Below are 12,859 nucleotides of genomic sequence, written 5' to 3'. Positions count from 1 at the left end.
TGGTGAGATGCTTGGAGCAACCCTTAGTTTCCTGCCAGGTCAGTCCTGCCAGGTGAGTCCAGACTGACAATCCCATTTCCTTTCTCATTAACAGAGCTTTTCCAGCTGATGCCCTGGGCATGTCTGTGGACCTTTTCAGGTCAGATGTCAAGCGCCTGAGGGAGAGTTACACTTCTGCAGCTGGACTTGGCCTGAGCCAGGGCTCTGCACCCTGACTGGGGGTCACACTCTGTCCTGTGTGGTCACCACATGTCCACTCTGCTGACCCCCTCCCACCTGCCTTGTTTGGGTGCTGACCATGCTGGTGTTAGTGCCAGGGGCTATTTTGAGCTCTTCTCTCAGGTCCCTCTCCAGCTCAGCCCCATCTCAGGGTGGGGACTGGTGGGGAGAACTGGGGTGCTCTGGGGAGCCCCGTGCTGGAGCTCTGAGCCATGGTCTTGGGGATCACCCTGGGGTCCACTCCTGCAGCAGCAGAGCACCCCGGGTGGGCTCATGCCAAGCCACAGAGGTTCTCCCACTTCTGTGGGTTGCAAAAGTGTGCACCAGGGAAGGCACAAACAGCGTGTCAGGGAGGGCACGGGTGACACGTGTGCCAGGGAAGGCACGGGTGGCACACGTGTGTCCCGGCCGGTGCAGAGGCCAAGGAACGGGGGAGCCCCGCTGTGCCACTGCCTCTCCCCAGTCGCGGCCCCGGTTGCCACCGCCGCGGGTTTTTTAGCAGTGACATGTGTTGTCACCTCAGCTGCCACCGCGGCGGGGCGGGGGAGGCGTGCGACTGACCCTCCGCCGCTCCCGCACGCCGCTTGTCGCTCTCTCGCGGAGCCCGGTGCCGGCGAGGGCGACAGCCCCCGCGCCCGCAGCCCCCGCCAGGTAACGAGGGCTCTGGGGCCCTGGGGGGGGGGTCGGTCGGGGTCCGGGACGGGGGCTCTCTGGTTGCGCGGGGCCGTGGGGCCCTCGGCCGGGAGGTTATTTTATTAGTTTGGGAATATGGATGGCGATGCAGGCAGCCCCGGGCTTCGGGTGGCGGCTTTCCAGGCACGAGCTGTAGCTGGGGAGAGGCTGCGATGGGAGAGGGGTTGGGGACGGGGACGGTGCTCCCTGCCCTGTGCAGGAGGTGGTCAGGGATCCCTCAGTGGCCTCGGCTCTTGGCACCTACCGGGATGGCAGTGGGAGCGAGTCCCAAACGGGGACCAGACCCAAATGACCACGACACAACTGGGGCCACATCCTGCACCTGGATGGGGACAGAAGAGTGGTGGTGATGGTGGTCCCGGCCTTTGTTGGTGCCATGCTCTGTGCTTGGTCCCCTCCGTGCTCGGTTTCCCCACGTACAGGGCAGGACGGAGGGTCCACTCGAGGAGGTGACGGTGCCCGGCCACAGCCACCTTCCGGGCTCTGCCGGCGCCGCTCGGGGCCGGTTCTCCCCGGGGCCAAAGAGCCCTGGGTGATGGGGACAGGGTGGGGGGCAGCGCCGGTCGCGGAGGGCACGTGGCCCTGGGGGCTGCCGCCCGGGAACGCAAGCGACATTCCTGAGCCGGCTCCTGGCCGCTCCGGAGCTCCTGCTCTTTTTACTGTACAAGGAGATGCGGGCGCCGGCAGGGCCGGGCGAGCCCCGGCGCTCTCGGGGCGTGAATGATTCCCGACAGGTGAAAGCCGGGGTCAGCCCGCGGTGGGGCACGGCCGGGCTCCCGCGGCCGCCGGCCTGAGCCGGGGGGTCCACCCACCGACCCTCTGTGCTGCCACCTCCCCACGCTGCCTGCGCCCTCTCCGGGCTTGAGGGCCGGCCTGCTGGTGGCAGTGCACTCTCCAGCACTGCCGCACCACCCATCCCCTTGTGCCCGAGCTGCCACGCTCCAGTCGGTGCTGTGAGCTCTGGTTGGGCAACCCCCAGCAAGGTCACTGTGCTGCCGGCCCGGCATAGCTTGTGGCACAGCCCTGGGGCCAGCAGCAGCCTCTGGCTAACTCTCTCCTCTCTCTCTGCCTGGCGTGTCACCACGTCTCTCCCCACAGCACCGTCCAGCCTCGCTGCCACCATGGCCATCTCCTCGCGCCTGGCGCTCTGGGAGCAGAAGGAAAGTCTCGGTCCGGGCTGGCACCGGTGGTGTTTCGGGGCTGGGTGCTCGTGCCTTCCCGGGGGCTCAGTCCTGGGGGGGGTTGCACTGCAGCAGCCTCTGGGGTTGCATCCCCACAGCTCCCTGCACACTTTGCTCCTGCTGTGTCCAACTCTGCTGGCTCCAGGCTCCTTCACAGCCTGATTGTTTTGGTTTGGGTGATTTTGCTGCTGTTGGATGCTCAAGGTTGGATGCTGTTGGATGCTCAAGGGTGCCTGTCTGAGCCTGGCTGAGGCCGCAGGGTTTGGTGCTGGTGCTGCTGAGCAGGGCTGTGGCTGGGAAAGCTGTGGGAAGTGGAGCTGGTTTTGGCCTGGGGCCTGGCACATAGGGATGGACCTGCAGGGCTGCATGTGGCCGTGGTGACGCTGGAGCTGCTTCTTGACTCACTGCAGCCAGGACAGATCCTCCTGTGGCCGTGCTGGGGCAGAGATGGCAGTGCACGTGGGCTCCTGCTGCACCAGCCCTCGGTGGCTGTGGAAATCCAGGTGCTTCTCTCTGGGCTTTTCTACTCAGTGCTTCTGCTAGCCACAGCATACCCGAACCAGCCTGGTGCCCACGGGTGGCCTGTGGCCTCGCTGGGAGCCTGGGCAATGCCTGCAGCCACTGGCAGAGCAGAGCAGAGTGCTGTTCCCAGCTCCATTGCCACTAATGCACCCACGGGGCTGTGCCGTGCCCTGTCCCTGTGCCCACCCCGTAACCCACCTCTGCTCCTGTGAACAGATACGGGACGAGGACCGGGGGCCGCCCCCATCCACACCCCCCCTGCTCCTGTCGGTCATCCCTGGGGGGTTCATCAAACAGCTCGTGAGGGAGACCGAGAAGGAGGCCAAGGCAGCGAGACAGAGGAAGGAGAGCAAGGCGAGCGGGAAGGAGGAGGTGAGTGGTGGTGAACTCCACACTGCACCAGGGTGTCCTGCTGGGCCACTGTCCCTGTGTCCCTGGGTGTCTCCAGCTGTCTCCAGCTCAGAGAAGTTCCTTGGGGGCTGAGGGGCTGTGTGGCCCTGTGACACTGGCCAGAGTCAGGAATCTGAGGGTGTTTTGCATGAGCTGGGCTGGACATTGAGGCCCAGGCTTGCAGCGTGGTGGCTGCAGCAAGCTGCAACCCTGCCCAGCTCCCAGCCTCGAGCAATTAATGCTGGAGAGTTCCTTAATGCAACTTGCCATTCTTGACCTGCTTAATTGGAAGGTGAGTAATTAAGCAGAGTGTGAGGCTCTCTGGTTCAGTGAAGAGTGCAGGAAGGGGAGCACGTGGGGCGTCTCCAGGAACAGCACCAAGCAATGACCCAGAACGTGGCGGGTGGAGGGTCGGGATGTGGCCAAGGGGGAGGAGGAGGCCACCACTGATTGCCACCTTGCAGCCAGGTCCAAGAAGCCACCCACAGCCATTGGCTGTGCCCAGAGAGAGCAGGTTGGGGCTAGAGCTCCGTACAGGGCTAGGGCTGTACGTGGCATGGTCAAACCACGTGGGGTTGCAGCTCCCAGGGCTGGGCTGAGGTTGGGTTCTTTGCCCTGTCCCTGTCAGATTCAACTCCTCTCCTTTGCTTGGCAGCCCGTGGGGAAGGACGGTGAGGCCCGAGCCAGGGACGCCCCAGCTGCCAGAGGAGGGGGGGCCAGTGAGGAGCCACTGCGGAACGGGCTGAAGGTAGAGGGGCAGGGGGGCAAGGGGGTCACAGCCCCCCCATGCAAGGAGCTGCCCCCTGAAAAAGCTGCACCGGGGACCATCCCCAGAAAAACTCCATCCCCTGCACCCAGCCTGGCAGTGGCTGCCCTCAAACCAGCAGAGACAACCCCAAAACTAGCAGAGATCCCCCGCAAATCAGTGGTGGCATCCTCAAAACCAGCAGAAACATCCCCAAAACCAGCAGAAACGTCCCCAAAACCAGCAGAGACCCCTCGCAAACCAGAGACAGCATCCCCAAAACCAGCAGAGGCTTCCTCCAAACCAACGAAGATCCCTCCCAAACCAGCAGAGACCCCTCGTCTGGAGGTTCCCAAGGTGGCAAAGCTGTTGTGCCCTGAGAAGAGCCCCAAGGACACCCAGCAAGGGGGCAGCCCCCCAGCTCCAGCCCCTGCCCCCAGCCAGGGCCCCCAGCGTGGCAGCAAAGTCCCACCAAAGGAGGGGGACTCATCCAAGGGGACAGACCCCAAGAGCACCAAGAAGGAGAAGGGGACACCCCCAAGGCACGAGGAGACCCTAGCCAAGGTGAGAGCCCAGAGGGAGCTGTTTCCAGCCAAGAAAGAGCTGGAGAAGATGAAGAAAGATGTTGGAGGTAGCAAGAAGGAGCCAAAGGAATTCAAAAAACCTGAAAAAAACACAAACAAGTCAGAGGAGCTCAAGGGGGAGCCGGGAGGAATCCAAGAGAAGTCCAAAGATGTGGGAAAGGAGGTAAGGAAGGTGAAGGAAGAGCTCAGAAAGGGTGAAGAGATGCTGAGAGAGAGCAAAGGGATGGACAAGAGCACTGACAAGGATGAGGCTAAAGAAACACTTGGAAAGAGCAAAGAGATGACCAAGAGCATGATTGAGGACCAGGGCAAAGAGGCATCGGGCGAAAGCACAGACAAGGACCAGGTAACGTGGATGTTACTCAGGGTTTTGGGGCACTGATGTAATTTTCTGGTTTCATGCAGCTCTTCCCATTCCCATGGGCTCAGCCGGGGGCTGGAGGGAAGGCAGACCTGGGGCTGGTCGGGCAGGAAGCAGAGGGCCAGGGGGTCTGGCTGGAAGTGTTGCTGTCCAGGGGGCAAAGGCAGTTTGTTCAGCTCAGTTTCCTCCCACTCTTGCCCAATTCCCCTCTATCCTCCCTGCAGGCTCCGAGGGACGTTTGGTACGAAGCGGAGAAGGTCTGGCTCATCCAGCAGGACGGGTTCACACTCGGTAACTTGCCTTGCTCTGCCCTCGCTCTCCAGCACTGGAGCTGAGATGTGTTGGGAGCAGGGTGGGCACTGGGTGCTGTGCTGGTACAGTGCCCATCCATGCCCCAGTGGAGCCATGGTTGGATTTGACCCCTTGGCATCTCCCCATGCCACAGCGGGCTCTGCCCCGACCTGTCTCAGCTGTGCCAGGCTGGAGAGCCTCATTAGCCTCTCATTGCAGCCACGCAGCTGAAGCCAGATGTGGGGACACCCGAGCTGCCAGCAGGGAGGGTGAGGGTGCGCCGGGACGAGGACGGCACCGTCACCGAGGTGGACGAGGACAGCGTGCAGAGGGTGAGCCCACTCCCCATTTTGGGCTGGTGCAGGAACAGGAGCCCTGGTGCAGGGCAGTGCCTGGGCACGATGATGCTTCTCAGGCCATCACCCCAGGCTGGCTGGGTCCCAGGTGTCGGGGTGCCAGCGCGGTCCGGCACAGCCTGTGCCATGAGAGCAGAGCTCGAGGTGTCTCTGGCTCTCCTCCCACAGACCAACCCACCCAGCCTGGATCAGGCCGAGGATCTGGCCGCGCTGATCAGGCCTGCGAACGAGTGCAGCGTAGCCTGAACACACTGCCGGCAGCGGTTCCGTGCCCGCCTGCCCTGCCACCTAACGCGGGCCCAGCCGGTGCCATCGCGCCGGCCCCGCGCGCCGCCCGGGCGGCGCGGGGACAGGTGAGCGGGCGGGAAACTGTGCGAACACGGATCTCCCGTGGGAAGCGTCATCCTGACCCCCGTGGGGACAGTGGCGGAGGGCGCCGGTGTGGCGTTTGCCGGCAGGTGGCACGTGGGACGTCACAGCGCGGGAGCTCTGGGGACACTTGGGACCAGGGGGTTGCTCTGGGGACACTCGGAACCGGGAATGCTCGGGGCGGGGATGCTTTGAGGATGCTCAGGGCTGGGGATGCCCTGAGATCACTCAGGACCAGGAACGCTCGGGCCAAGGACGCTCTGGAGACACTCAAGATCAGGGGTGCTCTGAGGGATGCACTGAGGACACTCAGGACCAGGGATGCTCGGGGAGGGGGGATGCTCTGAAGATCCTGAGGGCCAGGGATGCTCGGGTCTGGAGGGGCTCTGAGAACATTCACGACTAGAGATGCTTGGGGACACAGTCTTGGGGGGTTCTTCACTGTGGGGAGAAACCCATCACCCTGAGTGTGAATGTCTTCAGGTTTTTGTCCACAAAAACCTGTTTGGTTTTGGGCTGTGCTCTACCACTCTCTCCCTGCCCGCAGGCTCCCAGGGGGAAGCGGGACAGCCTGCCCCCACACATCTCCTCGCTGGCACACAGAGCCTACAGGAACCTGCTGATGCAGCGTCAGGACCAGGCCATCATCCCCCTGGGGCACAGCGGGGCCGGGAGGACCAAGTGCTGCCAGAGTGCCCTGGAGTACCTGGTGGGCACGGCGGGCAGCGTGGACGGCAGAGTCTCAGGTACAGGGCAGGGGGCTGCTGGCAGCCCCCACAGAGACAGTGCTGGGTGCTGGGCAGAGGAAACACATGGAGATTACGCAGGCTGGGGGCACCCAAACACAAAGGTGATGCTGTTTCCGTCTAATGGCCTCGGGTTTCCCCATTCCTGGCCTAATTCATGCTCCTTGGGGTGCCTCCCGAGCGGCCGGTGTGGCTGCAATTGCCACTGTCGCCGGTGTGGCTGTGAGCACCACGGTCCCCATCGCAGACCCAAGGGATTTGCTGTTTTGACAAACACCAGCATGAGCACCAGGAGGGAATTACTCGAATTATTGCCGTGCTTGGGGCAGCACTTTCCCACCTGATCAGGTTACTGGTGACGTGAGAGGAAGTGCTGCTCAGCACTCAGTGGCTTTAGAGGGCAGGGTTGGATTTCGGAGCTCTCTGGGTACACGGTGCTCCTGCAAAGGGCTGACGAATGGCCCGGACCAGGGTGGAGGTGTGGTCAGGACAGCGCATCCCCTTCCTATCAGCAAGCACCAGCTCCCCTGGTGTGGGATGCTGACCCCATGCCCAGCCAGCTCCCGAGTGCTGGGACAGACCCCTGGGAGGAGCAGGCAGAGGTGAGCCAGGAGGAGATGCCTCCTCCAGGAATGCAGCAGGACTCAGCGGGGCTCTGGTGCTGGTTTTGCAGTGGAGAAGATCCAGGCAATGTTCACAGTCCTGGCAGCCTTTGGGTCAGTGACCACTGGCCAGAACAGCAGCTCCACGCGCTTCTCCATGGTCCTGTCGCTGGATTTCAGTGCCACTGGCCAGATCACCGCTGCTCATCTCCAGGTATCTGTCACCTGGTGAGATGGGAGGGCTGTGGGTGAAACTGGGGGTCCTCGAGGTAGGGACGAACCACTCCTGTGCTGTGCTTCCCGGCCAGGCTGGGTGCAAGGAGTGATGCTCTGCCCCCTGCTCCACTCCCTGCTCCTCCTGGACCACAGGTGCCTAAATGGCACCTGAGCAGGAGCTCTGTCAGCCCACCCCCCTCCCTGGCAGGGAGCTCGGAGCAGTGCTGGGATGAAATGTTTATGAGGAAATGTATAATTCAGTGTTTCATTAGCAGCACCTCACACGGCCGCCTCAAGCTGACACCTCTGAGGGCTTTTATCACCATCAGGGCTCTTATCAAAGGCTCTTTAATCAGAGCTGCCTATGCCCCCGGGCCTCCTCTGAGGGAGGACAGACCTGGAGCACCAGGGTTTCCCACTGCTGCCCCTGCTCTGCCCTGGGCACTGGCAGGGCTGTCCTTGTGCAGGAGTGGGAATGTGCCACTATTACCATCCTGGGATGTTCACGGGAGGATGGGACAGTTGGCGGGGGACACACACACCCAGCTCTGGGGTCAGCGCTGGCACTGAACATTTTGGCAAGGCTGGAGCTGATCTGAGCTTGTTTCAAGCCCAGGCAATGACTTATCCAGATCCTGCAGTATCTTTGCCAGGGCCATCACACTGCTCAGACCTCTGGAGGTGTGGTGGGACCTTGAGTGCTGCACTCATGGACTGAAATGTTGCCCCTCTATGCGTGGGGCCCAATTTGCTTGCACAGCCCTAGGCAGAAAGAGCAGCCTCCAAATCCAACCTTGGCCCTGCAAGGAGAAATCCAACCCCTCCTTGACAGATCCCAGTAGCACCTTACCATCTCCAGTGCCCTCTGTTCCCTCCCCAGACCTTGCTGCTGGAGAGAGCCCGTGTTGCCCAGCAGCCTGATGGAGAGAGCAGCTTCAACGTGTTCCCCCTGATGCTGGCAGGGCTGGATGTGGCAGAGAGGTGGGTGTGAGGCTCCCATGGCACCAGGCGGCTCCACTCCCCCCTGGCTGTCCAGCTGGTGGGTACCCTCTGCCCAGAGGCTCCCCACTGTATATATGTAAATTCTCCCCATCTAGTGGGATTTTTGAGACCCCTCTGATAAGAGATTGTGAAAGTCACAACAGTGACTAACACTGTTGTGTTAATGACACTGCAGGGGTCTGTATACACTTATATTAGAGATTTTTGATGAAACAGGGGCATTTTCTGGCGCTTTTTTGCCTCTTCACTAAAGCCGAAATTGAGGTGACAAGTGAGACAGGGATCCCTTTCCCTCTTACTCTGGTTCCCCCCAGGCTGTGTGTCCCTGGGTGAAGGCTCCTGGTGTGTCAGGTGCCAGCTCGTCCCCCTGCATGGAGCAGTTCTGTGGTGACCTGTCCCACCCAGGTCCCTCAGATGGTGCTGTAAAGGGGCTCTGTGGGTGCCAGAGCTGCTCCCAGGGGGAGGGCAGGGGATTGGTGGTACTGGGGCAGGTGAGGAAGGAGCTTGACTCATTTTTTGTAACTACTCCCAGGACGATGCTGCATCTGCACCAGCTGGCTGAGAGCAATTCCTTTGGGATCAAGCCATTCACGAAGGTAGGGAGAGAGAAATGCTGGAGTCCTGTGTCCACCTGCAGTGGGATGCTGCAGTGCACTCCCTTTGTCACCCCCAGTAAGAGGATATCTTGGGGTCCTTGGGTGCTGAGTGACTCGTGATGATGCCTCTGTACTAGAAGCATGGAGGGAGGGAGTGAATGTCAGGATGTGAGGAAGGGTCTGCCCAAACAGCCCTCAGCACTCCTTTAACAGTCCCAGGGGAGCTGTCGGGACTGGGGCTGCTCTACCTGGAACCTGTGCTTGGGTTTTGGAAATGCCCCAGCCAGGTTGGGAAGAGGTTCTGCTGCTCTGGGGTCCACTGCCCTGATGTTCCCCTGCAGCAGCAGCTCTCGGGAGCAAGTGTATCCTTTCGGGAGCCCAGAATGTGATTTTTAGGGGCTAAAAGCTCCTCAGCTGATTCCCAGCTCCAAGCCCTCATTAGCCTGAGCCTTTTGCAGAGCCAAAGCGCTGGGATGAATTGCAGCAATTTACAGTTACATCATCTATCAATGAATCCAATATTCCATCTTCATTAGGGAGCTCCTGTGCCGGTCCAGCAGCCAAGGGAATCAGTTGCTGGAGCAGCAGCTCCAAGGAGGGCACAGTGAGGTCCTCACACTGCTGATACAGCACATTTGGGTTCAGAGATGGGGTTTTACTCTCTTTTCATAGCCCTCCATTTGTGTGGGTTCCCCATCCCAGCATGGAGGGTTTTCCCACTGGTCCTGGCCGAGGTGGGATGCTGCCTGCTGGAGCCTGGAGCGCCAGGGCTGCACAGAGCAACTTCAGCTCAGGGAGTGCAGGAGTGCTGGAGGTGGGACATGGCAGGTCCTGCTGGTGGCTGGGACCTGCACAGCTGTGGGCAGGTGTGTTTGGTGAGAAGTGAGGGGATGTGGTTGGATGGAACCTTGGGCAACCTGGTCTAGTGGAAGATGTCCCTGCCCATGGCAGGGTGTTGGGATGAGCTGAGCTTTAAGGTCCCTTCCAACCCAAACCACTCTGGGATTCTGTGATATAAAACAGCTCCAGCTGCTGCTCTGTGGACACTCTCGAAGTGGGAATTACGTGTCCTCGTATGACAGGGCAATGTACACCAGGCTCTTGAGGAACCTGTTGGGGACTTCTCCACCTGCCCAAACGTTTGCAAGGGTCCCTTATTGCCTTTTCCTTGCTGGCCTGATGGTTTCCATGCTCCCTTTTGTCGTGTACCACCCATGCCATGATGCTCTGGCAGAGGTGGTGATGTTCCCCCCCATGTCTTCCCTCCTGCAGCCTGAGGAGAAGCAGAGAGCCTCAACAGCCTTTGCCCAGCTCCGGGCTGCCATGGGCACACTGGGCATCACCGCGGAGGAGCAGGCGGCCATCTGGCGCGTCCTGGCCGGCATCTACCACCTGGGAGCCGCCGGTGCCTGCAAAGGTGAGGGGGCTCCTGCAAAGGTGAGGGGGCTCCTGCAAAGGGGAGGGGGCTCCTGCCTCTCCATCCCTTACACCTCATCTCGGGGCTGGGGGTTGGAGCGGGGAGGAGACGTGTCCTGGTGGTGTTTGGTGCTGGGGGGTGTGGGACATGGGGAGGTGTGCGGGGGTGATGCTCATCCCAAGGCTGTTCCATTTCTGGTGGCTCCAAGCTCCTTGTCACCCATGGAGGGGCTGGGTGATGTGGGGTGCTGGTCCCCTGTCCCGCTGGGGCTTCTGGAGGGGATCCCCAGCTGCATGTGGATAGGACAGGGCTGCAGGACATCACCTTGTGCCAGCTCCTTGGGAAGGACTAGGGTGGGTGACTTGTTCTTTTGCACGTTGTCCCCAGTGACACTGCAAAGGGACAGCTTCAGGTAGCACTGATTTTATGATCTCTTGAGTGTCTGCCACAGTAACTGAATTATAATAGGCTGAGTCTGGATGAAGATTGTATTTATAAAGACTTTGTTAATACAGGCAAATAGAAATTGCCTTATCCCTTATAAATTATTTTAGGATGTGCTCTAACCCATTTTAGATGCAGCCACATTGATTTACACACTTCAGTTTATGAGGGCTGCATAAAAGCTGCCATAAACTAAGCCATAGACATTTATAAATGTCTCTGCAACATGTCATAACACATCTTATGGTAATCTATGCCATTAATCATTTATTAATTGTTTTAAAAGGATGGATGCTGGCATAACTTAGAGTTCTCTTTCTCCTCTCTGGTGTTCTCTTTCCCCATCTCCATCTCCTAATGCCCTTCCAACTTCTAAAGATGACCCCCTGGTCTCAGGCTGATGTGTGTGAGAAGGCTTTTGCCAAAAAAAAAATTAAGGCCCTTCTGGCCTGCGAGTTTTCAGGAGAGCAAATTTTGGAGGCGCGTCTCATTTGGGGAGTGCTCAGCTCAAGGGCAGGTGGAAGGATGGTCACGGTGGTGGGGAAGCTGAGCTGCTTTGCTCAGACTTCCTGCACATTCTGTCCTGAGCCTCCTGTAAGTCTGGGAGGGAATTGAGCGCTGTATCCAACAAATACTGTGCAATTCTTTCAGCGTGAACAGGAATGGGAACAACGGGTCCAGACAGGGCTGTGGCTCCCAGGCACACTCAGGTGTGGGATTAACAACCAGAGCATGTCTCAGTGTCTCTCACTCTGGTATTGATTCCCCCATCGTGTGTCAACAAAAGGGGAGAAATGAAAGGAAATATGGATAAAAAATGGATCAAAGCCAGATGGAGCAGAAGTCTCAGTGGGGGCGACCCGGCTTTTAATGTGGTTAAACCTGTCTCAGGATAGCCATCTCTTCCCTTCCCCTTTCACGCCCTTTGATGTTGTGTATTCAAAATCCTCTCCTTGAAATCTCACCAAAGGGAACCTCAGTGCTGGTTTTTTACGGCATTCAGGAGCCATCCCCGTCCCCCGCGGCGGCCCCGGCACGTGTTAAATGGGCCCCAGGGTGGGTTAAAGGCACCTTTTCCCCTTCTCTCCTCATACATTCAGTTTGTTCAGGAATAAATCAGGAGGGAACAGCACCACCTCTTCCTGGATGAGAGTGGAAAATGCATTTGCAGCTACAAAAACACCGAGAAGAAAAGGTTGAATTTCAAAAGCCTGCTTTGCTCCATCCTGGTGTCAGCCCTTCCCGCTGCCTTTGAAACGTGTTAGAGCAGCTCTTTTAGTGGGAAAGCAGCCTGGAAGCCAGAGGCCAGCGGGGCATCCTGGGTACCATTCACCTGAGTGCTTCAGTCCCTTTGTGGGCTGCAGGATATCCCCTGTTTTCCTTTATTCGCTGCCTCTTTAAGCGGGAGGGAGGTTTGGGGCACAGCAGGGGTCGGCGTTCAGCTCGCTCTCAAGCTGTCCCTTTTGCTGGCTGATATAAAAATAAAGCCCTGTGGCTTCCTGAGGGCTCCCAGCCCTCACCTGTAATGGAGGTGATGTGATTCCAGCAGCTGCAGGTCACCAAATCCTCCTGGTGCTACCGCAGGTCTGTGTTGTGGTCAGAACAACCCCCCCCAGTCACTGCAGTGAGGCTGCTGCAAACCCAGGGTCCTGAACCCCTGAGAGGGAGGAAACCACACAGGAGGTGGGGTCTGGAACCTGCTGGTCAGGTGGGGAAGGCTCTGAGCTCCCCCAGACCCTGCAGAGGGTGGTGGTACCAGGGGAGCATCATGCCCTGGGAGGCAGGAGAAGGAACATCCCTGTTTCAGATCCAGGAAACCAAGGCATGGAGCAATGCAGAGACAGGCTGTTGCAGGAAAGGCTGAGCTGGGGTCCCTGTGAGCGGGGCAAGGCTGGTGCTGACCCTGTGTTTTCCTCCTGCTCCTCTTAAATATTAAATGGGCCAAAGTAATTCCCTTTATGTGTTAAAGCTGGTGAGTTTTCCATCATCACATTACACCCAAGAGGGTTGTGTGATGCTGCTGCTGGTTATAGTCTATGAAGTGTGAAATGGTGCCTGGGCTCCTCTGGGGCTGAGTGGAGCCTCTCATTTTTCTCGGGGTGCTGGAGTGGCCAGTGTGGAATGC

General features: G+C 59.3%; 1 protein-coding gene across 1 annotated transcript in view; it reads left to right on the top strand.

The window, feature by feature from the left end:
- The first annotated feature begins 2,033 nt into the window (after window positions 1–2,033).
- The window catches only part of MYO18B (myosin XVIIIB), a 54,906-nt gene continuing 44,080 nt past the window's right edge, over window positions 2,034–12,859 (top strand). Inside the window, 13 exon segments of the mRNA XM_029961198.1 lie at window positions 2,034–2,082; window positions 2,454–2,596; window positions 2,832–2,987; window positions 3,661–4,680; window positions 4,920–4,986; window positions 5,206–5,318; window positions 5,511–5,627; window positions 5,630–5,695; window positions 6,259–6,457; window positions 7,131–7,273; window positions 8,156–8,256; window positions 8,810–8,873; window positions 10,146–10,290. Of these exon segments, the coding sequence (XP_029817058.1) occupies window positions 2,034–2,082; window positions 2,454–2,596; window positions 2,832–2,987; window positions 3,661–4,680; window positions 4,920–4,986; window positions 5,206–5,318; window positions 5,511–5,627; window positions 5,630–5,695; window positions 6,259–6,457; window positions 7,131–7,273; window positions 8,156–8,256; window positions 8,810–8,873; window positions 10,146–10,290 (2,383 nt within the window).

Source organism: Manacus vitellinus, unplaced genomic scaffold (genome assembly GCF_001715985.3).
Source record: "Manacus vitellinus isolate BGI_N305 unplaced genomic scaffold, ASM171598v3 scaffold_31_pilon, whole genome shotgun sequence".
In the NCBI taxonomy this organism is placed as follows: Eukaryota; Metazoa; Chordata; class Aves; order Passeriformes; family Pipridae; genus Manacus; species Manacus vitellinus.
The sequence above is the reverse complement of the archived record's forward strand: the minus strand, read 5'-3'. Positions and strand labels throughout refer to the sequence as shown.